Source organism: Eptatretus burgeri, chromosome 10, assembly GCF_056783735.1.
Source record: "Eptatretus burgeri isolate ZD-2024b chromosome 10, Ebu_testis_v1, whole genome shotgun sequence".
In the NCBI taxonomy this organism is placed as follows: domain Eukaryota; kingdom Metazoa; phylum Chordata; class Myxini; order Myxiniformes; family Myxinidae; genus Eptatretus; species Eptatretus burgeri.
Window position 1 is genome coordinate 4,893,299 of NC_140970.1, and position 27,668 is coordinate 4,920,966.

A 27,668-nucleotide genomic window follows, 5' to 3' on the forward strand; every position below is an offset into this window, starting at 1 on the left:
GAATCAGAAAACGCGAGGGTTGCGTCACTCTGCACGTGATCCCAACAGACCAATGAGCGAATCAGGAAACGCGAGTTCCGCTCTGCATTTTCTTGACGTGTTGCTCTTGTGAAAACGGACGAATTCCCGTCATTCGTCGTTTGATCTCAAGACGTCGTCTCTTTGAACCCAACATCATGAAGTAATCCGAGCTTCAATTTGTCTTTTGTACTCCGGACGAGTTTCAATCTTAAAATCCGATTTGCACCTCGGCCTAGTTACTAGTATTCTCGGACTAGTTCAGGAGTCGTTATTGAAATGCCGTTTGCATGGTAAATGGTGGTGAGAGCTGGATGGTGTTGTGATCCCGCAGCCCGCTGACAAAAGTGAAGTTGATTAATGAACTGAATGAGAAGGAGGCGAGACTGGGGGTTGCAGAGAAGACTTCCTGGCATAAACAGTACAGAGACAGCGCCTGGATATTTGTGGGTGAGAATGCATGACCATGGTGTTTTAGCATACACACTGCACATACTGCACACACTGCAAAGCTTCACACACTGCACATACTGCACAATCTTCACACACTGCACATACTGCACACGCTGCACATACTGCACACGCTGCACATACTTCACATACTGCACAAGCTTCACAGACCACATACTGCACCCGCTTCACACACTGCACATGCTTCACACACTGCACATGCTTCACACACTGCACATGCTTCACACACTGCACGTACTGCACACGCTTCACGTACTGCACACGCTTCACATACTGCACACGCTTCACCCACTGCACACGCTTCACCCACTGCACATGCTTCACACACTGCACATGCTTCACACACTGCACGTACTGCACACGCTTCACATACTGCACACGCTTCACATACTGCACACGCTTCACCCACTGCACATGCTTCACACACTGCACATGCTTCACACACTGCACACGCTTCACACACTGCACACGCTTCGCACACTGCACACACTGCACAAGCTTCACACACCGCACATACTGCCCATACTGCCCATACTGCCCATACTGCCCATACTGCCCATACTGCACACGCTTCACACACTGCACACGCTTCACACACTGCACACACTGCACAAGCTTCATACACCGCACATACTGCCCATACTGCCCATACTGCCCATACTGCCCATACTGCACACGCTTCACACACTGCACACGCTTCACATACTGCACACACCACTCATACTGCACACGCTGCACATACTGCACACGCTTCACACACTGCACACACTGCACACGCTTCACATACTGCACACGCTCACACACTGCACACACTGTACACGCTTCACACACTGCATATACTGCCCATACTGCCCATACTGCACACGCTTCACACACTGCACGTACTGCACACGCTTCACATACTGCACACGCTTCACCCACTGCACATGCAATGCACATACTGCACATGCTTCACACACTGCACACGCTTCACACACTGCACATACTGCACACACTGCACACGCTTCACATACTGCACACGCTCACACACTGCACACACTGTACACGCTTCACACACTGCACACACTGCACATGCTTCACACACTGCACATGCTTCACACACTGCACATGCTTCACACATTGCACACGCTTCACACACTGCACACGCTTCACACACTGCACACACTGCACAAGCTTCACACACTGCACATACTGCAACACGCATCACACACCGCACACACCGCACATACTGCACACGCTGCAAATACTGCACACGCTGCAAATACTGCACATGCTGCAAATACTGCACATGCTTCACACACTGCACACACTGCACACGCTTCACCCACTGCACATGCAATGCATATACTGCACACGCTTCACATACTGCACATGCTTCACATACTGCACACGCTCACACACTGCACACACTGTACACGCTTCACACACTGCCCATACTGCCCATACTGCCCATACTGCCCATACTGCCCATACTGCCCATACTGCCCATACTGCCCATACTGCCCATACTGCCCATACTGCCCATACTGCCCACACTGCCCACACTGCCCACGCTGCACACGCTTCACACGCTTCACACACTGCACGTACTGCACACGCTTCACCCACTGCACATGCAATGCACATACTGCACACGCTTCACATACTGCACATGCTTCACACACTGCACACGCTTCACACACTGCACATTACTGCACATACTGCACACACTGCACACACTTCACATACTGCACACGCTCACACACTGCACACACTGTACACGCTTCACACACTGCAACACTGCTCATACTGCACAAGCTTCACACACTGCACATACTGCACACACTGCACATGCTTCACACACTGCACAAGCTTCACACACTGCACAAGCTTCACGAACTGCACATACTGCAACACGCATCACACACCGCACACACCGCACATACTGCACACGCTGCAAATACTGCACATGCTTCACACACTGCACACACTGCACATGCTTCACATACTGCACACGCTCACACACTGCACACACTGTACACGCTTCACACACTGTACACGCTTCACACACTGCATACACTGCAACACTGCCCATACTGCCCATACTGCCCATACTGCCCATACTGCCCATACTGCCCATACTGCCCATGCTGCACACACTGCACACACTGCACACACTGCACACACTGCACACACTGCACGCACTGCACGCTGCACACGCTTCACACACTGCACATGCTTCACACACTGCAACACTGCCCATACTGCACAAGCTTCACACACTGCACATACTGCACACGCTTCACATACCGCACGCACCGTACATACTGCACATGCTGCAAATACTGCACACGCTTCACACACTGCACAGACTTCACATGCTTCACACACTGCACACGTTGCACATGCTTCACACACTGCACACACTGCACAAGCTTCACACACTGCACACACTGCACACGCTTCACATACCGCACACACCGCACATACTGCACACGCTGCAAATACTGCACACACTGCACACACTGCACAGACTTCACATGCTTCACACACTGCACACGCTTCACACACTGCACACACTGCACATACCTCACACACCGCACACACTGCACATACTGCACGTACTTCACATACCGCGAATACTGCACACGCTTCACACACCGCACATACTGCACACACTGCACATACTGCACACACTGCACAGGCTTCACATGCTTCACACACTGCACATACAGCATACGCTTCACATGCCTCACAAACCGCACATATCGCACACACCACAAATACCGCACACACTGCACATACTGCACACACTTTACACACCACATACTGCACACGCCTCACACACCGCACATACAGCACACGTTTCACATACCGGGCACGTCTCACATACTGCACACACCGCACATACTGCACACGCTTCACATACCGCACACGCTTCACACAATGCACACACTTCACACGCGGAACACTCCACCCACTGCACACCGCACATACTGCGCACGCTTCACTCACCGCACATACCGCACATTCCACACACTCCGCACATACCGCAATGCTGCACATACCGCACACTCCTCACACACCGCACACACTGCACACACTGTACATTCCGCACACGTCACACACTGCACACAAGGCATACACCGCACGTACCGCACGTACCGCACGTACTGCACATACCGCGAATACCGCACATACTGCACATACTTCACAGATTGCACACACTGCACATACTGCACATACTTCACACAGCACACAAGGCACATACTGCACACACTTCACACACCTCACACACCGCACATACTGCACATACTTCACACATGGAACCTACTGCACCTACTGCACACTTCAGACACTGCACACAAGGCATATACTGCATACACTGCACATACTGCATCTACTGCACACGCTTCACATACTGCACACGCTTCACATACTGCACACGCTTCACATACTGCACCCGCTTCACACACTGCACATGCTTCACACACTGCACGTACTGCACACGCTTCACACACTGCACACGCTTCACACACTGCACACGCTTCACATACTGCACACGCTTCACCCACTGCACACGCAATGCACATACTGCACACACTTCACATACTGCACACGCTTCACACACTGCACACGCTTCACACACTGCACACGCTGCACATGCTGCACACACTTCACGCACTGCACATACTGCACACACTGCACATGCTTCACATACTGCACACGCTCACACACTGCACACACTGTACACGCTTCGCACACTGCATACACTGCAACACTGCTCATACTGCACAAGCTTCACAGACTGCACACGCTTCACAGACTGCACACGCTTCACAGACTGCACACGCTTCACAGACTGCAGCGCTTCACAGACTGCACGCGCTTCACAGACTGCACGCGCTTCACACGCTGCACGCGCTTCACAGGCTGCACGCGCTTCACACGCTGCACGCGCTTCACACGCTGCACACGCTGCACGCGCTTCACGCGCTGCACGCGCTTCACGCGCTGCACGCGCTTCACGCGCTGCACGCGCTTCACACGCTGCACGCGCTGCACGCGCTGCACGCGCTTCACACGCTGCACGCGCTTCACACGCTGCACGCGCTTCACACGCTGCACGCGCTTCACACGCTGCACGCGCTTCACACGCTGCACGCGCTTCACACGCTGCACGCGCTTCACACACTGCACGCGCTTCACACACTGCACGCGCTTCACACACTGCACACACTGCACAAGCTTCACACACTGCACAAGCTTCACACACCGCACATACTGCCCATACTGCCCATACTGCCCATACTGCACACGCTTCACACACTGCACGTACTGCACACGCTTCACATACTGCACACACCGCACATACTGCACACGCCGCACATACTGCACACGCCGCACATACTGCACACGCCTCACACGCTTCACACACTGCACACGCTTCACACACTGCACACGCTGCCCATACTGCCCATACTGCCCATACTGCCCATACTGCCCATACTGCCCATACTGCCCATACTGCCCATACTGCCCATACTGCACACGCTTCACACACTGCACACGCTTCACACACTGCACGTACTGCACACGCTTCACATACTGCACACGCTTCACCCACTGCACATGCAATGCACATACTGCACATGCTTCACATACTGCACATGCTTCACACACTGCACACGCTTCACACACTGCACACGCTTCACACACTGCACACGCTCACACACTGCACACACTGTACACGCTTCACACACTGTACACGCTTCACACACTGCACACGCTTCACACACTGCACACGCTTCACACACTGCACACGCTTCACACACTGCACACGCTTCACACACTGCACACGCTTCACACACTGCACACACTGCACACACTGCACAAGCTTCACACACTGCACATACTGCAACACGCATCACACACCACACACACCGCACATACTGCACACGCCGCAAATACTGCACACGCTGCAAATACTGCACATGCTGCAAATACTGAACATGCTTCACACACTGCACACACTGCACACGCTTCACCCACTGCACATGCAATGCACATACTGCACACGCTTCACATACTGCACATGCTTCACATACTGCACACGCTCACACACTGCACACACTGCACACACTGTACACGCTTCACACACTGCCCATACTGCCCATACTGCCCATACTGCCCATACTGCCCATACTGCCCATACTGCCCATACTGCACACGCTTCACACACTGCACACGCTTCACACACTGCACGTACTGCACACGCTTCACATACTGCACACGCTTCACCCACTGCACATGCAATGCACATACTGCACACACTTCACATACTGCACATGCTTCACACATTGCACACGCTTCACACATTGCACACGCTTCACACACTGCACACGCTTCACAAACTGCACACACTGCACAAGCTTCACACACTGCACATACTGCAACACGCATCACACACCGCACACACCGCACATACTGCACACGCTGCAAATACTGCACACGCGGCAAATACTGCACATGCTTCACACACTGCACACACTGCACACGCTTCACCCACTGCACATGCAATGCACATACTGCACACGCTTCACATACTGCACATGCTTCACATACTGCACACGCTCACACACTGCACACACTGTACACGCTTCACACACTGCCCATACTGCCCATACTGCCCATACTGCCCATACTGCCCATACTGCCCATACTGCCCATACTGCCCATACTGCCCATACTGCCCATACTGCCCATACTGCACACGCTTCACACACTGCACACGCTTCACACACTGCACGTACTGCACACGCTTCACATACTGCACACGCTTCACCCACTGCACATGCAATGCACATACTGCACACGCTTCACATACTGCACATGCTTCACACACTGCACATGCTTCACACACTGCACATACTGCACACACTGCACACGCTTCACATACTGCACACGCTCACACACTGCACACACTGTACACGCTTCACACACTGCAACACTGCTCATACTGCACAAGCTTCACACACTGCACACACTGCACATGCTTCACACACTGCACATGCAATGCACATACTGCACACGCTTCACACACTGCACACACTGCACAAGCTTCACACACTGCACATACTGCAACACGCATCACACACCGCACACACCGCAAATACTGCACACGCCGCAAATACTGCACACGCCGCAAATACTGCACACGCCGCAAATACTGCACACGCCGCAAATACTGCACACGCCGCAAATACTGCACACGCCGCAAATACTGCACACGCCGCAAATACTGCACACGCCGCAAATACTGCACACGCCGCAAATACTGCACACGCCGCAAATACTGCACACGCCGCAAATACTGCACACGCCGCAAATACTGCACACGCCGCAAATACTGCACACGCCGCAAATACTGCACATGCTTCACACACTGCACACACTGCACACGCTTCACCCACTGCACATGCAATGCACATACTGCACACGCTTCACATACTGCACATGCTTCACATACTGCACACGCTCACACACTGCACACATTGTACACGCTTCACATACTGCCCATACTGCCCATACTGCCCATACTGCCCATACTGCCCATACTGCCCATACTGCCCTCACTGCACACACTGCACACACTGCACACACTGCACACGCTTCACACGCTTCACACACTGCACGTACTGCACACGCTTCACCCACTGCACATGCAATGCACATACTGCACACGCTTCACATACTGCACATGCTTCACACACTGCACACGCTTCACACACTGCACATTACTGCACATACTTCACATACTGCACACACTTCACATACTGCACACGCTCACACACTGCACACACTGTACACGCTTCACACACTGCAACACTGCTCATACTGCACAAGCTTCACACACTGCACACACTGCACACGCTTCACACACTGCACAAGCTTTACACACTGCACACGCTTCACACACTGCACACGCTTCACACACTGCACACGCTGCACAAGCTTCACACACTGCACAAGCTTCACGAACCGCACATACTGCAACACGCATCACACACCGCACACACCGCACATACTGCACACGCTGCAAATACTGCACATGCTTTACACACTGCACATGCTTCACATACTGCACACGCTCACACACTGCACACACTGTACACGCTTCACACACTGTACACGCTTCACACGCTTCACACGCTGCAACACTGCAACACTGCCCATACTGCCCATACTGCCCATACTGCCCATACTGCCCATACTGCCCATGCTGCACACGCTGCACACACTGCACACACTGCACACACTGCACACACTGCACACACTGCACGCACTGCACGCTGCACACGCTTCACACACTGCACACGCTTCACACACTGCAACACTGCCCATACTGCACAAGCTTCACACACTGCACATACTGCACACGCTTCACATACCGCACGCACCGTACATACTGCACATGCTGCAAATACTGCACACGCTTCACACACTGCACAGACTTCACATGCTTCACACACTGCACATGTTGCACATGCTTCACACACTGCACACACTGCACAAGCTTCACACACTGCACACACTGCCCATACTGCACAAGCTTCACACACTGCACACACTGCACACGCTTCACATACCGCACACACCGCACATATTGCACACGCTGCAAATACTGCACACACTGCACACACTGCACAGACTTCACATGCTTCACACACTGCACACGCTTCACACACTGCACACACTGCACATACCTCACACACCGCACACACTGCACATACTGCACGTACTTCACATACCGCGAATACTGCACACGCTTCACACACCGCACATACTGCACACACTGCACATACTGCACACACTGCACAGACTTCACATGCTTCACACACTGCACATACAGCATACGCTTCACATGCCTCACAAACCGCACATATCGCACACACCACACATACCGCACACACTGCACATACTGCACACACTTTACACACCACATACTGCACACGCCTCACACACCGCACATACAGCACACGTTTCACATACCGGGCACGTCTCACATACTGCACACACCGCACATACTGCACACGCTTCACATACCGCACACGCTTCACACAATGCACACACTTCACACGCGGAACACTCCACCCACTGCACACCGCACATACTGCACACGCTTCACTCACCGCACATACCGCACATTCCACACACTCCGCACATACCGCAATGCTGCACATACCGCACACTCCTCACACACCGCACACACTGCACACACTGTACATTCCGCACACGTCACACACTGCACACAAGGCATACACCGCACGTACCGCACGTACTGCACATACCGCGAATACCGCACATACTGCACATACTTCACAGATTGCACACACTGCACATACTGCACATACTTCACACAGCACACAAGGCACATACTGCACACACTTCACACACCTCACACACCGCACATACTGCACATACTTCACACATGGAACCTACTGCACCTACTGCACACTTCAGACACTGCACACAAGGCATATACTGCATACACTGCACATACTGCATCTACTGCACACACTTCACATACTGCACACACTGCACATGCTGCTTTCTTGTCGAGGCACCGGTGATTGCCGAATTGTAGGCACTGAGGGTTGCGTTTCTCTTCCACTTTGGGAGAGATATCAACAAGTAAGTATCTTTTATTTATTCACCAGCAAATACCATCCGTCGTTTCGCTGACGGGGTTATTCAGGGGGAGGGAGCAAAGGGGAGGGAAGATGGGTGGGGTATCTCGGGGGGGGAGGGGGAGGGAAGATGTGTGCGGTATCTCGGGGGGGGGGACGGAGCCAGGAAGTGTGGAAAAGGGAGCAGGGGGTGGGCTGGGGAGTGCAAATCTTCACCAATTATTGCCATACACTCTGGGAGGGGGATGGCAGCAAGGAGGATGGAGGAGGGGGAGGAGGTGAGGTTGGGGTAGTGGGGAATGGAGGAGATTTGGGAGAAAGTAAGCGTGAGGTGAGGGAAGGCAGCATGAGGTGAGGGGAGGCAATGCGAGTTTAGGGGAGGGAGAGGCAACACGAAGGAGGAGGAGGGAGAGGGAGGGAGAGGCAGGGCGAGGGGAGGGGAGGGAGAGGCAGGGCGAGGGAGGAGGAGGGAGAGGCAGGGCGAGGGGAGGGGAGGGAGAGGCAGGGGGAGGGAGGGAGAGGCAGGGCGAGGGAGGGGAGGGAGAGGCAGGGCGAGGGGAGGGAGGAGGCAGGGCAGAGGGAGGGAGGGAGAGGCAGGGCGAGGGAGGGCGAGGGGGAGGCAGGGGGAGGGGAGGCAGAGGAAGGGCAAGGGGAGGGGGAGGAGGGAGAGGCAGGGCGAGGGGAGGGGGAGGCAGGGGGAGGGGAGGGGGAGGCAGAGGAAGGGCGAGGGGAGGGGGAGGAGGGAGAGGCAGGGTGATGGGAGGAGGGAGGGAGGGATAGGCAGGCGAGGGGAGGGGGGAGGGGATAGGCAGGGCGAGGGGAGGGGGAGGGATAGGCAGGGCGAGGGAGGGGGGAGGGATAGGCAGGGCGAGGGGGAGGAGGAGGGAGAGGCAGCGGGAGGGAGGGGAGGGAGAGGCAGGTTGAGGGGGAGCGGAAGGGAGAGGCAGCACGAGGGGAGGGGGAGGGAGAGGCAGCACGAGGGGAGGGGAGGGAGAGGCAGTACGAGGGAGGGGGAGGGAGAGGAAGCACGAAGGGAGGGAGGGAGAGGAAGCACGAAGGGAGGGAGGGAGAGGAAGGGCGAGGGGAGGGAGAGGCAGCATGAGGGGAGGGGAGGAGAGAGAGAGTAGAGAGGAGGAGGAGGGAGAGGAAGCACGAGGAGAGGGGGAGGGAGAGGCAGCACGAGGGGAGGGGGAGGGGAGAGGCAGCACGAAGGGAGGGAGGGAGAGGAAGGGCGAGGAGAGGGAGAGGCAGCGCGAGGGGAGGGGAGGGGAGGGTAGGGAGAGGCAGCGCGAGGGTAGGGGCAGGAGGGGGGAGGGAGAGTGAGATGGATAGATAGATTGATGGATAGATGCATGCAGAGACTCGGTGAGAGAGACAGACAGACGGGGCGTTTTTGAGCAATGCAAAATGTACATCGCAATTATTTGGTTTGACGATCACTTACTCGGTAATACGAGTAAGGAAAGTGGGGAAAAATACTTTGTCATTGAGAAATAGTTGCGGCCTTTTCCCAGTCAAGGCATGGATGTGCAGGCCAAAAATAAATGGCAAATTGAGACCCCTGTGAGGTCACCGAGGATTTGTCTTCAGGGAGAGCGAGTTGGCCTAGAATCGCCTGATGAAGGTTATAATTAAACAAGCCATTAATTATCTTCAAAACTGGTGTTTTAATTAACCCAAACACACAATTTTCAATCGTGCACTTCCTTGGAGTTCCCGTTGTATGTTTCAGGCTGATGTTTTTATGGTTTTGGAATTATGGACGAGACCCCCACACACACACACATAGACCCCCACACACACACATAGACCCACGCACACACGCACACATAGACACACGCACACGTAGACCCACGCACACACGCACACGTAGACCCACGCACACACGCACACGTAGACCCACGCACACACGCACACGTAGACCCACGCACACACGCACACGTAGACCCACGCACACGTAGACCCACGCACACGTAGACCCACGCACACGTAGACCCACGCACACACGCACACGTAGACCCACGCACACACGCACACGTAGACCCACGCACACACGCACACGTAGACCCACGCACACGTAGACCCACGCACACGTAGACCCACGCACACGTAGACCCACGCACACGTAGACCCACGCACACGTAGACCCACCGACACGTAGACCCACACACGGACACGTAGACCCACACACGGACACGTAGACCCACACACGCACTGAAATGTATTATTATGGATTTCCTTTGCAGGAGCGAGGTTCATGGAAGGGCAGGGTGGATCTGACAGTGGGAAAGATGTCAAGGTAATAAACGAACAGGACATTATAGGAGAGAGAGTCGGTGAGGAAACATTTATACTCGCAAGTGGAATGGTTGAGTTGGGATAGGTTAATTGGGGATGACAGGAGATGGTGGTGCCCCGAGACGTGAGAACCGAGCCATAAAGAAATTGCGGTTTGCAGTCAATCCAGCTATTCTGGATTTTGAAGGTTAGCTGGAAAGGGGCTACTGGAAGAACGTGTACATCCTGGTCAAGATACGGAGGGGTCAGGAGATTGAATAAGCAGAGGGAGCAATATCAGAGAGTAGACTGGAGGAAAGAGAGAGACCACCGACCTGCATGCCGTGATAAATTTTGTGGCTCCTCGTGTGTTCTGTTTATTGGTCACGCTTATTGCTACTTGATAGACACTGCACTGTTGCTCTTTGTTTTGTTTGCATAAATAGCTCCATCTCTTTAAAATAAATAAATCTCACCCACCCACTGTGGTGCACACCAATTGGAGAATGATCTGTCGTACTGTTTCATGGTGTTTTACACGAGGTACTGTACGTTCAAGGCCAATATGTGTATATATTGTTACGGTTGTGGAAATTCACAGAACACCATTCAGGTTTCCCAGAGGTAAGTTATTCCGGTAAGTTTGTGTTCCAGGTTAGAATTCCCCACCGATGTATAAAGGGGATTGTTCGTGTACCGGCCTGTGAACCTTTGAGTTAGCCGTTATTCTTTTCTATCTTTTATTTCAAACAAACAGCATCTCTTCAACGACACCACTACAACCACGCCACCTCCACCACCACAACGACATCTCAACAACCATGCAACCTCCCCACCACAGTGCCAACCACACTGCAATCACGACATCTCACCAACCTCGTCAATCTCCACAACACAGCGACCCTCCTCCACAAACAAAAGCACACTCCCAGAAAGCCACCTGAAGAAGAGAACAAAAGCTACGGTTAAAAAACCAAAGGCTCTGAGGAGAGACCAACGATGACTCCTGGGATTTTCCCCCGCGTGCCGGGAAGGGAGGGCGAACGCCCCGGGGGCGATAAAAAGCCGCGTTCGCTGGCTGAAAAGTTGGTGAGTCCAGTCGAATGGAGAGTTGGTGGAGTCGAGTGGAGTTCAGACTTGTTTTGAGTCGAGTTCGGGCTTGGAGAGAGAGCTCGGAGGCAGTGGAAAGCTATTCAGAGTTGGGGTGGAGAGTTCGGAGGTTGGAGTGCGGGCAGAGACACCGAGGGTCGCCGAACCAGGACCCAGCGAGTCTCCACGAGGGTGGCCAGGTAGCCCGCCCAGTCTCTCGGAGCCCCTTCGGTCATCCCGGCTCCGAGCAACTATAAAGGCTCACGAGCCCTGTTCTTTCTTTCTGGGGTTTTGGATGAAAGTCTGTGGCGCCTTGTCTACTAAGTAGAACTGACTAAGTGCATGTACATAATAAATAGATATCGGCTGTAGGTTTTTGCTCGTGTCTTTTTCCCCATTCCCCTCCTCCCCCCCAATTCATTGCATTGCTTGCATGCCTGTGTGGAAATAAATGTCCCCATTTTTGAATGTCACCTGCTCGTTCCGTCCCTTCCTCCATTGACTGCCATAATTGCGTTCGGAATAATTAGCTGGCTGATTATAAGCCGATAAAAACCTACATCTGGTCGGACGGGGCTTGGCGATACAAAACCGCTCGGCGATCGCAAACGGAACGAGCTGCTTAAGCGGCTCGTTTTCGTGCAGGCTCCGTTGAGGTATAAACTCCTGGCATTTCTGTCTGCACGAATAATTAGGTACATCGACAATTCGGCGATCGACGCTGTAGCGCGTCGACAGAAGAGTTGGCTGGTTTATGGTGTGGTTAAAAACACCCGTAGCTGGGTTTCGGCATTGATCCGAAAGCTGCGACCAGATTGCTCGTTTGGTGGGCACGCGCGGCCGCAATGGAGCTAAAGGCGGTCGCCCGCACGCCGGATGGGCAGAAATCTACAACAATATATTTGAGGTGTGTGTGTGTGTGTGTGTGTGTGTGTGTGTGTGTGTGTGTGTGTGTGTGTGTGTGTGTGTGTGTGTGTGTGTGTGTGTGTGTGTGTGTGTGTGTATTCAGCTCTGGAAAAAATTAAGAGACCACTGCTAAATTATCAGTTTTTCTGGTTTTACTATTTATAGGTATGTGTTTGAGTAAAATGAACATTTTTGTTTTTTTCAATAAACTACTGACATTTCTCCCAAATTCCGAATAAAAATATTGTCATTTAGAAAATTTATTTGCAGAAAATGACAACTGGTCAAAATAACAACAAAGATTCAGTGTTTTCAGACCTCAAATAACACAAACAAAACAAGTTCATATTCATTTTTAAACAACACAATACTAATGTTTTAACTTAGGAAGAGTGTAGAAATCAATATTTTGTGGAATAACCCTGATTTTCAATCACAGCTTTCATGCGTCTTGGCATGCTCTCCACCAGTCTTTCAAATTGCTCTTGGGTGACTTTATGCCACTCCTGGCACAAAAATTCAAGCAGCTCGGCTTTGTTTGATGGCTTGTGACCATCCATCTTCCTCTTGATCACATTCCAGAGGTTTTCAATGGGGTTCAGGTCTGGAGATTGGGCTGGCCATGACAGGGTGTTGATCTGATGGTCCTCCATCCACACCTTCATTGACCTGGCTGTGTGGCATGGAGCATTGTCCTGCTGAAAAAACCAATCCTCAGAGTTGGGGAACATTGTCAGAGCAGAAGGAAGCAAGTGTCCTTCCAGGACAACCTTGTACGTGGCTTGATTCATGAGTCCTTCACAAAGACAAATCTGCCCGATTCCAGCCTTGCTGAAGCATCCCCAGATCCTCACCTGTCCTCCACCAAATTTCACAGTGGGTGCGAGACACCGTGGCTTGTAGGCCTCTCCAGGTCTCCGTCTAACCATTAGACGACCAGGTGTTGGGCAAAGCTGAAAATTGGACTCATCAGAGAAGATGACCTTACTCCAGTCCTCTACGGTCCAATCCTTATGGTCTTTTTCAAACCTCAGCCTGGCTCTTCTTTGCTTCTCATTGATGAAGGGCTTTTTTCTAGCTTTGCACGACTTCAGCCCTGCCCCTAGGAGCCTGTTTCGAACCGTCCTCGCCGTGCGCTTCACCCCAACTGCCGTTTGCCATTCTTTTTTGTAGGTCACTTGATGTCATCCTACGGTTGTTGAGTGACATTCGAATGAGTTGGCGGTCATCCCGGTCAGTGGAAAGTCGTTTTTGCCCTCTGCCAGTCTGTAGCTTTGTTGTCCCCAATGTCTGCTGCTTAACCTTGTTCTTATTAACCGCCGTCTTTGAAATTTTAAGGATGGAAGCAATGTGACACTCACTGTATCCCTCTGCCAGTAAAGCCAGAATTGAACCCTTCTTTTCCTCACTCAAAACTTTTCTTTTCAACTCTTTTGGCATGGTCAATAGGTTTTTTTTTGATTCCAATTACTTTTGAGGTACTACTGGCACTGTTTTTGCCATCCAGCTGGTCCTATTGCAAGAGGATAGTGATGACCACAGCAGTGGTTTTTATACTTTTCCTTGTTCAATAAGATTCGGTTCAGGTGATCACCTAATCAGTACCTCTAACAGCCTGTGTTGGAATTCAACAGACACTGGAATGGAATAGCTACAATACATGTAGAGATGCTGATTTAAATTTTTTTTGGAGTGGTCTCATTTTTTTCCAGAGCTGTATATGGTGTTGCAGAAATGGCCCTGAGTGTGTTACTAAATATAGGATTTGCCCAGATCCCCCATTAAATGTATGTTTAGCCAGGTTGTTCGGTAAATGGATGCTACATGTGTGTCGGGAGGTGTAAGAGGAATGTTCATCATTGGTACATTGGTGCTGGACCGAGAAGCTCTTCTTCCTTCCTCTCTCCGGACAATAGACTCCGCCCAGCGCGCTGAGAGGGGGAGTGGCCTTGAGAAGGAAGTGAAACTGAAGGGAGTAGTTGGTCGGCTGAGAAGCGAGCGTGCGCTGGGAAAAGGTGGTGAAACTATGAGTGCCGAGGTGGCGCCGTTCAGCTGTACACGGGACGGCTGTGTCTGTTTTCGTGAGGAACGAGCTGAAAGAAAGGCAGGGAAGGCAACAGAGAAACGACGAGTGTCGAGTCGCGATCTGCTGGATGAGCAGTGGGCTCCGAGGAGAGCCAGCGAAGGAAAGGCAGGGGTGGATCTGCGACGAGAGCGCTGAAGTGTGGTGCGATCGGCAGTAGGAGGAACTGAACCTAAGGGTCGAGTCTGCCATCGGCCGAGAAAGAAAAGCTGGAACTTGTGAGAAACCAGCTGAGACCCCCCATCGATCTGACGGTCTTGTGCCGTCGACATTGCACGGGGTCAGAACGCGCTGAGGAGGGCGTGCACAAGCTGTGCCTTGAGAAGAAAGAGTACGACGCCGCCATCTTGCCACGCGGCGTGCTCGAATCCATGGACATCGACTTGTCACGAGCCACATTCGTGCCTTTGACACTTTCCTCTCATCCATGAAACATCACCAAGTACTCTGTGTCTTGTCTGCATGCTGTCCGTGTCTTGTTTGCATGCCGTTTAAGGTTTATCTCGTTAGAGTTCCCTTCAAAACCCGTAATCCGTAGCTCCCTAGTTAAGAACGGGTTATAGATTAATTATAACATTGTCATGAATGCTTTGCTTGTGTCGTGTTCCCCGATGTCCCCAATAAATCTGGCTGATTCGTATGAAGTTGCCGCTTTGAATTAATTTGTGCCACGTCGAGGAACGATCCGCTCGATTTGGATATAAAAACGAAAATGGTTACAGACTGGTAGACTCCGCTCGGTCTCTGACAAAACCAGTCTGTAACCAGGGTCTATTCCCCCAGCTGGCAAGGTACAGGTGTATTTTGGTATCGTGGTTCGAGATGCGTAACCCGAGAATTGTGCCGAACCAGCCAGCGTTATAACCCTGGAAACGGCGGTGGTTAGGGTGGCGTCAAATCTGTAACATTTGGCTGTCGAGAGTAGGGTGCGAAAACCCAAACTGGTTACGGACAGCGATTGACGCATTCATCCGAATCCCACCACCGCTGAATCCTTAACAATATATATATATATATATATATATATATATATATATATATATATATATATATATATATATATATACATATGCAGTATTCACTGAAAATATGATCGGAATTGACAATTAGAAGATTTATAAATACATTTCATTTTTAGGTCATCTCTACCGCGATGACCTAATAAAGCCGGACCAAATGTCCGTCAACAATTTTTCTTTCCGATCTGATGAAATAGTTCACAGAGATACACTTGATGAAACTTTGTATGTGGGTAGAGGTCGATGAGTGTTGCACAACGATCTAACTTTTGTCCGGGTTCAAGGTCAGGGACGAGGTCACGAGGTCACGTAAGTTATAAAAATCACCATTTTCAAAACCTATCTCGTCTGCCATTCTACAAGATATTCGGCAACTGTTTATTGATTATGATGGTAAAAAATATTATCATGTATCGAACCAGACAGATTTTTGAATTTCCTTCCCGTTTGATCGTCACGTGATCTGGAAGATGGCCAAAAACGCCGATGCGATTCGCAAAGAAGGAAGGAAGGAGAAATGAAATATAAATATAAAACACATTTTTAGCCTTTTATATTTATACATTTTCCGCCGAAGGTGCAAACGTTTCAAAACCCGAAATGTAAACGTCGGCATTTATTTTCAAAATATAATTTCATGCGTGCGCTCCAAAATGCCGAGTCATCTTTAACCAAACTGCATAGTAGAACTGCTCAGTAGTCCGGTCATGGCGTCTGAGCAGTGGCCAGCGTGGTTCAGATTGACTGTGGTTTCTGGGGCGAAGGTGATTGTTAAGAAGTATGTCGGCGGTAAAAATTTGAGTGACTGTATTGGTGATTTAATCACGCAACATCTTGACAACGAATATTCTGGCCGAACGATTGCATCAATTCAGTGCATCAGCAGGGATAATTCGCAGGCTTCTCTCGATCGTGCCGATATCTAACATAATCACCGGCGGACATAGGGCTGCAGGCTGTGGGGCGAGGCCACAGATCCCGGATGAGGGGGTAAGTGATAAATTATGCTTCATGCTTCGGGCTTTCTGATTAATATATCAATGAGTACATTCCATAATTAATGAATTAATAATTAATGAATCTGGCATAAAAAATGTTTTTTCATACCTGACATGTTACTTTGTGCAGTGTCACGAAACGTCTGTGGAATTGATAATTAATGAATTTGCTCACTCTAATGATTTTTCAAACCTCAATATCTCTAAATACTTGACCAATTTTCATTCTGAAAGTTGCATTATAATGAGTGAAGAATAATCTACAGGATTATCATAATCTCCGAGAGCTAAGCCTATTTTTTCGTTTTTTTTTCTACAACCGCAAGTGAAATGTCCCCAGAGAGTGGACGGACCAGAAAACCACGTATTGCACTTACTGGTGATTCTGATGTGTTAATCCGGGTACTAAATGAACAATACATATTTATTAATTATGTCATTAGTAGTATTATCCTAGTGTATCTCTGTGAACTATTTCAATCTAAACGGTTCGTTTGGACTGTTTCGTGGTTACCTGAACTGAACATCGAGAACTTGTGGTATTATAGAGATGACCGTCACCCCCACACAGGAGTAATTTTTGTATTTGGAAATACTCCTCGTTTCATTGACACACATTGGATCAAGGGTGGGCAATAATTTTTGCGGGTGGGCCACATAAGAATTTTGGTATGTCGTCATGGGTCGCATATCTGTGTTGCAATAAAAATGACCTCGCTATTGAAATATTATTCAAATTCATTATGTGTGAACGGTTGGTGCATGATATTCACAGAGATGTGACCAGTGAGTTTGTGTTTGCCAGATTATTCAAATGTCTGTTAAAGTAAAAGTTAAAAAATAATTTTGCTCTGGAATGTACTCTTTAAATATGTGTCTGTCACACACAGCATGCGTGCGGGGTCCAGAAGCAACCAGAGACCTGAGACTTGGTTTTCCAGTCTGCGGACCGACTTTATTACAGTACGAGAGGGATAAAAACATGACAGAATGGAGAAAATAAATATAAGCTTCACCCGATCCTCCTCACGGATTCATGAGCATGAACACAACAAACTAAATTAAATAAACAATTAACAAAATTAAATATCCCTGTCGGCAAAACAAAATTAACGAGAAGGGCATTCGGTGGAGCGCAGCCCTCTGCCACGTAATGTCTGATCATATCGGGTCAATACATTTCTGAAATATTATGCTCTATCGTTTTTGGCCTTCTCAATGGTGAATAATCACTTAAAAAATTAAATAACTCTAATCTCCAGATCCGGATTCGAATCTTCACAAAAATCAAATAGAATCGTCCTTGCGACACACCCAACCTGTCCTCCAAGTTTAATCTGAATTCGTCCACAACTTTTTGAGTGTTGTGCTACATACAGTGGGGAGAACAAGTATTTGATACACTGCCGATTTTGCAGGTTTTCCCACTTACAAAGCACGTAGAGGTCTGTAGTTTTCATCATAGGTACACTTCAACTGTGAAAGACGGAATCTAAAACAAAAATCCTGAAAATCACATTGTATGATTTTAAAATAATTAATTTGCATTTTATTGCATGAAATAAGTATTTGATACATCAGAAAAACAGAACTTAATATTTGGTACAGAAACCTTTGTTTGCAATTACAGAGATCAGACGTTTCCTGTAGTTCTTAACCAGGTTTGCACAGACTGCAGCAGGGATTTTGGCCCACTCTTCCATACAGATCTTCTCCAGATCCTTCAGGTTTCGGGGCTGTCGCTGGGCAACACAGACTTTCAGCTCCCTCCAAAGATTTTCCATTGGGTTCAGGTCTGGAGACTGGCTCGGCCACTCCAGGACCTTGAGATGCTTCTTACGGAGCCACTCCTTCGTTGCCCTGGCTGTGTGTTTCGGGTCGTTGTCATGCTGGAAGACCCAGCCACGCCCCATCTTCAATGCTGTTGTTGAGGGAAGGAGGTTGTTGGCCAAGATCTCGCGATACATGGTCCCATCCATCCTTCCCTCAATACGGTGCAGTCGTCCTGTCCCCTTTGCAGAAAAGCATCCCCAAAGAAGGATGTTTCCACCACCATGCTTCACGGTTGGGATGGTGTTCTTGGGGTTGTACTCATCCTTCTTCTTCCTCCAAACACGGTGAGTGGAGTTTAAACCAAAAAGCTCTATTTTAGTCTCATCAGACCAGATGACCTTCTCCCATTCCTCCTCTGGATCATCCAGATGGTCATTGACAAACTTCAGACGGGCCTGGACATGCGCTGGCTTGAGAAGAGGGACCTTGCATGTGCTGCAGGATTTTAATCCATGACGGCGTAGTGCGTTAATTATGGTTTTCTTTGATACTGTGGTCCCAGCTCTCTTCAGGTCATTGACCAGGTCCTGCCATGTAGTTCAGGGCTGATCCCTCACCTCTCATGATCATTGAGGCTCCTCGAGGTGAGATCTTGCATGGAGCCCCAGACCGAGGGAGATTGACTGTTATCTTGAACTTCTTCCATTTTCTAATAATTGCGCCAACAGTTGTTGCCTTCTCACCAAGCTGCTTGCCTATTGTCCTGTAGCCCATACCAGCCTTGTGCAAGTCTACAATTTTGTCCCTGATGTCCTTCGACAGCTCTCTGGTCTTGCCCATTTTGGTGATGTTGGAGTCTGATTGATTGAGTGCGGACAACTGTCTTTTATGCAGATAACGAGTTCAAACTTGTGCAGGTAATGAGTGGAGAATGGGAGGGCTTCTTAAAGACAAAACTAACAGGTCTGTGAGAGCTGGAATTCTTACTGGTTGGTAGGTGATCAAATACTTATTTCATGCAATAAAATGCAAATTAATTATTTAAAAATCATACAATGTGATTTTCAGGATTTTTGTTTTAGATTCCGTCTTTCACAGTTGAAGTGTACCTATGATAAAAATTACAGACCTCTACGTGCTTTGTAAGTGGGAAAACCTGCAAAATCAGCAGTGTATCAAATACTTGTTCTCCCCACTGTATTAGTTTAGCCCTATCAATGCTGAAGAAGCACCTTAAAAAATTGTCAGATCCGAATCCGGATTCGGATCTTCACAAAAATCGAGGCAATTCGTCTTTGGAACACACCCATCGAGTCCACTAAGTTTTTTTTTTTTTTTATCCGAATCCATCCACAACTTTTTGAGATATCGTGCTATATATCGTTTTTCGCCCGATCTCTCAATGCTGAAGAATCACTTAAAAAATTCCAGTCGTTGGATCCGGATCCAGATCTTCACCAAAATCTAATGAGTTCGTCTTTGTCACACAATCGACTTGTCCACAAAATTTCATCCAGTTCCGCCCCCAACTTTTTGAGATATCCTGCACACAGACAGACAGAGGTGAAAACTTAACCTCCTTCACCTCTGGTGGTGGAGGTAAAAATAATTATTTCCAGGAGCTTTGCACTTTTTTTCATTCAAGAAATCATCTCATGTGATTGTCTAGCTTTCTCTTTGTCAGACAGACATGTTCTTATATTTGGCTGCATGTTTGATCTCTAATTGTTGGTTCAAGTTTTATTCTTTGAATACGTTGACATTTCTTTCTCAGCTAATCAGACAGCTTTCCCTGCGACATACGTGAATGGGTAGGCCTATTTTGAAGTCCACTCCTTGTTAGCCGCTCGCCATTCGGCGTCTACTTTTCTTTTCTTCAATAAACTCGTGTTTGTATCCCTCCACTGAAGTGCGACAAATGTGAATTCAAGTAAAACTGAAAACTATATTACTAACTTTTGCATGCCTGCTGTGCTACACCATTGCTGCCGTGTTTAGCAATTTAATCGTAACAACCAATGATAGGCCCGTACACTGCATGCAGGCATTGCATTGTTTTCCTGCTGTGCAACGCTCGCTGATTAAGTAAATGACAAGTCCCCCAAATGTTATTGCTTCGACTGTGTTTTAAATCAACATTTTGATCAAAATGCAATGATCTGGTTTTTGTTTTAAGGGCGGAAGAATACAGTCTGATCTGGGAGTCATGGCGGGCCGAAAAAAAATGAATATACAGGCCGGATCCGACGCACGGGGCCATATTTTGCCCACCCCTGCCTTGGACGATTGTGCCTTTCTCATTTTTAGAACGTTTTGAACACCTCATTACCTGTTATTCGCTCGGTGACTGATGTATCTGACAACATTCATGTGGATTATAAAGTTTTCCTTTTTTAAAAATTTTTTTTCAACTTTATTATCTCGACATTGACCAATTGTGGCTTAATTTGCATGATGGCACTGACCTCTCAATATTTTTGTGTGTATCAATGTTACATTTAATCATTTTCGTTTTCTCTTTCAGGTGGATTGCCATATGAGCTTACAGAGGGAGACATTATTTGTGTGTTTTCACAGTGAGTAAGCTCTTTTTGTGCATCTTTGTGTTCCAACGTTTCAAAAGTTGCAACACTGCAATTAGTCTCGGAGTAATTTTAAATGAAAAGTTCTTTCAAACAAAATTTCTAAGACCCATCCGTGAGCTTTTGTATACAGAACGAGGATATCAAATGACTCGGTGCACTGGATATTGGAAGACTATGGACAAGTTAACACAGACATAGGATTTGAACTTGCAATCTCATCATGAGTTATGTGCTCGGAAGGGAATGCAGAAAGTCCTTTATTATTTATTTATTTATTTATTTATTTTGGCAGACTGGCTAAATAATCAGACAGCAGACTAGCCCATTTAGTACTACATTTACCAGGTGGTATACATTGGGCTTAACAAACTACTTAACTTGTGTAGTTTTAGCATAAATATTAGTCTCGCTCGTTCCGAGAGACTGGACGGTAGATAGTAGACTGAGTGTGAACGTGTCTGCATGCAGTCCAACTTTAATATTTACAATTGGTTACATATTAACATGTGAATGGGATTACCGTGTTTATACTGTAGTTTACAAGTTGGGTCATTCAATCAAGATTGGGTTATTTAGATATTAGTAAAAGATCAGGAGGATTGTTGTTTACAGCTGTGGAATTTTTTTTTTTTTTTTACTCAGGAGGGCAACATGGCAATGATGGGCTAAATGGCATCCTCATTTCCGTGTTTGTCATACGGGATATTGCGACCACTCACTCGACTCAAAATAGTCCCACAGAGATTGAGGACTCATTATATATTAATTTCCATTCTGCAGACTATGGTGAGCATCACAAAGGCTCCAGCCAGGAGAGCTTATTATTGCGTAGACCAACCATCATAAGAAAAACAACAACTCGTAACATCTTCCTTCTCAGTGTTGAAAAGCTCACACAAGTGATTACAGCAAAAAAACTAAAAAGCAACTTACTAAAGCAAGTAAAACACACACACACACACACACACACACACACACACACACACACACACACACACACACACACACACACACACACACACACACACACACACACACACACACACACACACACACACACACACACACACACAACATGACTAACTGGGCAACTCAAACTCAAACACGAGAATTTCATCTTGAGCAGCTTATATTGCTGTTAGATATGATGAAGTTGTATAACATGATCATTGAGATGTGAAGGTAGCCTCTAAGTATGAGAAGAACAACGAATAGGTGTCGTAACTACTTGTGTCAAGACTGCTTTAGGCCGACAGGCCAAAGGTGGTTGTTCAGCTAGTTCTTGTGACTGAGCTGACGTTGTGTAGTGATTAACCAGCTTGACCCCTCCTGTGGGAGTGGGGTGACAAGTGCAGAAGGTTCACAAGTTTTCCGGAGGTGTTTGCAGTTGTGGTGCTACACTTGGCCAAAGGCCGCATTGCATCATAACATGATATGAGTGGGGTGAATGGTGTGTAGCAGTGATCAGTGCTGACTCCCAGACCCTTTCTTGGTGTTGTTCACGAAGAGTAGGTGAGTTATTGCCAGGTCAGGTCAGGTATGGGAGCATGCGCCAGAGCAGCGCGCATCTGCGTCCACTTTCCGCCATTACTTCAGGGGCCTCCATCTGGCCATCCCCCAGGCAGATACCTGGCCTATCCCCATCTCCTTGAGATGCCGATCAACCGGCTGCAACCATGAGGCATGTGGTCGGCCCATTGGCGTCCTCCACTCACGAGGCTCCCTCGCTGAGAGAATCTGGTGAGCAGGATTAGCATCAGGAAAACAAGCCACATCTCCATACAGCCGCAGTTGACGCTCACGGACTATGCAGGTAACAAATCTCATTTGAGTCTCTCTCGGCAACCGCTCGTTGGACACAAAGACCGATCAGCGATAGGCAAGGACTCTCCGAAGAGACCTGGTACCAAAGGATTTAAGCCTCCGTCTCAGATCCCTGGTCAGCGTCCAAGTCTCACATCCATAGAGCAAGACTGGAAGCACCAAGGACCTGAAGCCTCAGACTTTCGTCCTCCCGCCCAGGTACTGGCAGTGCCATACCACATGATCCAGTGAATCCATGACTCCCCAGGCCCGACCCAGACGTCTGTTGACCTTTGGCTCACAGCCAGCAGAGACATGAATATCACTGCCAAGGTAAGTGAATCTCTCCACGACCTCAACATCCTCAGCACAATCAGGTACAGACAGGATAGCAGCATCCAAGATGTCATTGAAAGCCTGGATCTTAGTTTTGACCCAGGAAACCCATAATTACAGTGGCTCAGACTCTTCATTCAGCACCTTGAGTGCCCCCAAAAGGATATCTAGAGTCTCTGCAAAGATGACTGCATGATCTGCGAAATCAAGGTTAGAGATCTTGACATTCCCAAACAATGCACCGCAGCTTGATCTCTCCGACATCCTCCCCAGAATCCAGTCCATACAAGTACTGAAAGTGTGGGGGAGGTACACACCCCTGACGAACTCCAGCAACAACTGGAAATAAGTCGGAGATGGTTCAGACATCAGATCGATCAGTTTTGTTGGCACCCCACTAAGACCGAGAATCCTCCAGAGGACATCCCGATTCACTGAATCAAACGCTTTACAGAGATCAACACAGCTGCAAGCAGCCCCTGCCGAAACTCGTCTGCGTTCAGTGAGAACCCGAAGAGCAAGGATAAGCAAGGTTCGTTGACCTCTTTGGTGTAAAGCCTGACTGCTCTGGACGCTGGTGCTCAAGCAGATGGTGGCGAACCCGATCAAGAATTATCCGAGCAAAGACCTCGCCCGGCACTGAGAGCAGCGTCACCCCTCGGTAGTTGTTGCAGTCTTGGCGATTACCCTTCCCTTTCCAGAGAGGGACAACAAGGCCCCTCTTCCAGTCAGTTCGGATGATGCCTGTGTTCCAGGCAGAGCACAGAACTGCATGCAACGACACAAGTGCAGCATTTCCAGTAGCCTTGAGAAGTTCAGCATGGATGCCACAGATCCCTGGAGCTTCACCCCATTTCAACCACTTCATCGCAGCCCGTGTTTCCAAAAACGAAGGTGGACCACAGTTGATTGGAGGGTCAGCAATAGGGATTGTAACACCCCTGACGTCCAACTCGACAGCTGGTGGATCAGCCTGGTACAACCGCTCAAAGTAACCGGCCCAGCGGTCCTTCACTTCAGACTCCTCTGTCAAGAGCCCACCACCCTCTGCTCTAACTGCAGTACGCTGAGTGACGGGCTTGGATGAACGCAATGCACGAATTCCCCTGTAAGTAGGCCGAGAATCACTTGACCACAGGTGAGGCTCTACCCCCTCACAGACTCCTCACACGTCGGTCTCCTTGTCCACCTTTAGTGCATGTACATTTTTATGCTTCAGCTCCCTGAACAGCTCAGCTCTGCCTTTCAGTCCCGCCCTGCGAATCTGGGCAATGGTATCCAGTGTCCCTTGAGAGACAAAATTCTTTTTCACCCTCCGGTGAGTTCCAAGACATCAACCGGTAACATCAAGGACGGTGGTCTTGAAGGCACTCCACAACTCTTCAGGATCCGCCAAAGCACCCAGACCCCCCAAATCTCCACTCAGCCTGTTCGCAAGATCCTCAGCTCCCCTCTCATCCTTGAGCTTGCCAACATCCAGCCTAGGCTGTGATGGTACCATTCTCCTGGATTTAAGGTGCAACTTAAGAGTTGCTACAACAAGCTGGTGGTGAGTATTGAGGAACTAAGCACTCTGGTGGACCCAGCAGTTCTGGATTATCGTCCAGCAACCATCAACGAGCACATGGTCAATCTCCTTTGCCACACCGCCAGTGTTGGAATGCCAAGTCCAGCGATGAGCTTGTGGGTGCTGAAACCATGAACCAGCCACAGCCCCCAGAAGTCTATGACTTCTTGCAAAGTCAAGGAACTTAGTGCTAATCTGGTTCACAGTTCCAGACCCATGGGGACCAACACATGTCTCATAACCATCCCTATCGGTTCCAGTCGATGCCTTGAAATCCCCCAAGATGAGAAGTGGATCTTGCCTGGGACAATTATCAACCACAGACTCCAGTGTGGCATAGAATGCGTCCTTCATGGAGAGATCACTCGCCTCAGTCGGAGCATATACAGAGACCAGGGAAATGACACCCAAGGAGTGACGAATCCTCAGTCTCATAATACGCTCGTTGACCGGTGTTACCTCAATTATCATTGGAGTCAGCTTATTGGACACAGCTACAGCAACTCCTTGGGCATGGGTAACCATAAGAGCGATCAGACCAATAGTAGGTGTAACCAACCACCATGATCTTGCCACAATATGGTCTCCGAACCTCAGAGAGTGCTGCAATACCAATGTCCAAACGCTTGAGCTCAGATGATAATAGAGAGAGGTGATCATCCTCTCTTCGGGATAGGACATTCCAGGCACCCACCCAAAGGGACCGCCTCAGGTTAACCCAAGGAGACCGCCGTCTGGTGGACTCCACCTTGGCACCACCCCCGACACACTCTCCCGCAATCTGACCCGGGAACGTTACCCCATGGTTTCTCTCCTTTCATCAAAGATTGGGGTCCCGAAGGCTTTTCCCCAATCCCGTCATCTCGTGACCTGCCCTGCGAAGGGAAGCTGCACAGGAGGTACTCCCACGGAATGGGTTTTCAGATTTTTAAAAATGCTTTTGGAATGTTTTACGGTGGCTGGAGTGCAAATCCTGACACCAACCTCCTAATAAGAAGTAACCCAACTGCAGGAGGACGTCCGCAGACACAGTTGGGCACTAGATATGGATGGCCGTTTGCTCACAAGGAGCTCCTCCACCCTTTGACAGGTTTTGTTCTTCATCCTGCTGGGTGTGACTAGAACAAGCCGATTAGAATTTGGTTGAGGTCCTGATGCAGATCCAGCTTATCAGTGTCGATATAAAACATAAACTGTTCAGCCTGGCTGAGGTATGCGCTCAACCTTGTGCCATTCTCGTTTACCTCCGCCGCCAAAGGTGAAGGAGGTTATGTTTTCACCCTTCACTGTTTGTTTGTTTGTCTGTTTGTTTGTGTACAGGATATCTCAAAAATTTGGGACGGATCTGGATGAAATTTGAAGGACAGGTTCGGTATTTGACAAGGACGAACTGATTAGATTTTGGTTAAGATCCGGATCCTGATCCTGATCCGACCACTAGAATTTTTTTCAGTGATTCTTCACCATTGAGAGATAAGGCCAAAAACGATATATAGCATGATATCTCAAAAAGTTGTGGACGGATTCGGATGAAACTTGGTGGACACGTTGGGTGTGTTGCAAAGATGAATTTCTTCGATTTTGTTGAAGATCCGAATCCGGATCGGGATACGAGAGTTATTTAATTCAACAAAGTGATTCTTCCCCATTGGGAGATAGGGCCAAAAACGATATTGTATTGTGTAGCATGATATTTCAAAAATGTATTGGACCTGATATGTTCTCGGGGATCAGGCATTACGTGGCGGAGTTATGCCCTCCACCGAGTACCCTCTTAGTAATTGTAATGTGTTTCAGATACGGCGAGATCGTAAACGTGAATTTGGTTCGAGACAAAAAAACTGGGAAGCAGAAAGGATTTGTATTCATCTGCTACGAAGATCAGAGAAGCACCATCTTGGCTGTGGATAACTTCAATGGCATCAAGGTATCTTCTGTTCTTTGTTTTCATGAATGTGTGAGCATGCAGCACCAGCCATTAACTTTTCGTGCATCCGTGTCTTGTACATCCATGCTCAAGTTTTGTCCTTCATTTTTTATTTTTCACTCTCATCGTTAACCTCTTGTGTGGTTA

At 49.0% G+C, this 27,668-nt stretch overlaps 2 protein-coding genes across 5 annotated transcripts; both read left to right on the forward strand.

The window, feature by feature from the left end:
• RBMX2 (RNA binding motif protein X-linked 2) lies at positions 1-27,668 on the forward strand. 4 transcript variants are annotated; one of them, XM_085896939.1, is made up of 6 exons: positions 1-181; positions 353-468; positions 11,405-11,457; positions 18,421-18,493; positions 21,828-21,879; positions 27,392-27,521. In XM_085896939.1, the coding sequence occupies exons 2-6, from the start codon at positions 388-390 to the stop codon at positions 27,406-27,408; spliced, it is 276 nt and encodes a 91-aa protein (XP_085753065.1). In that variant the 5' UTR covers positions 1-181; positions 353-387; the 3' UTR covers positions 27,409-27,521. The 4 variants fall into 4 exon arrangements, 3 of the variants coding, with proteins under 3 accessions (XP_085753065.1, XP_085753066.1, XP_085753064.1); XR_015062172.1 differs by lacking the exon at positions 11,405-11,457 and having other exon boundaries at positions 7-181; XM_085896940.1 differs by lacking the exon at positions 18,421-18,493 and having other exon boundaries at positions 8-181.
• LOC147017865 (uncharacterized) lies at positions 479-1,911 on the forward strand (the record flags this gene model as incomplete). The annotated part of the gene is made up of 3 exons (XM_085899875.1): positions 479-487; positions 630-1,308; positions 1,442-1,911. Coding segments are annotated over exons 1-3 (1,158 nt in total), but the record flags the coding sequence as incomplete, so codon positions are not given.

Bases quoted from the DNA above. Each gene is read 5' to 3' on its own strand.
- RBMX2 (XM_085896938.1), top strand. The intron at 469-21,827 runs GTGAGAATGCAT...TTTCTCTTTCAG, and splicing joins CAGCGCCTGGATATTTGTGG to GTGGATTGCCATATGAGCTT. The intron at 21,880-27,391 runs GTGAGTAAGCTC...AATGTGTTTCAG, and splicing joins ATTATTTGTGTGTTTTCACA to ATACGGCGAGATCGTAAACG.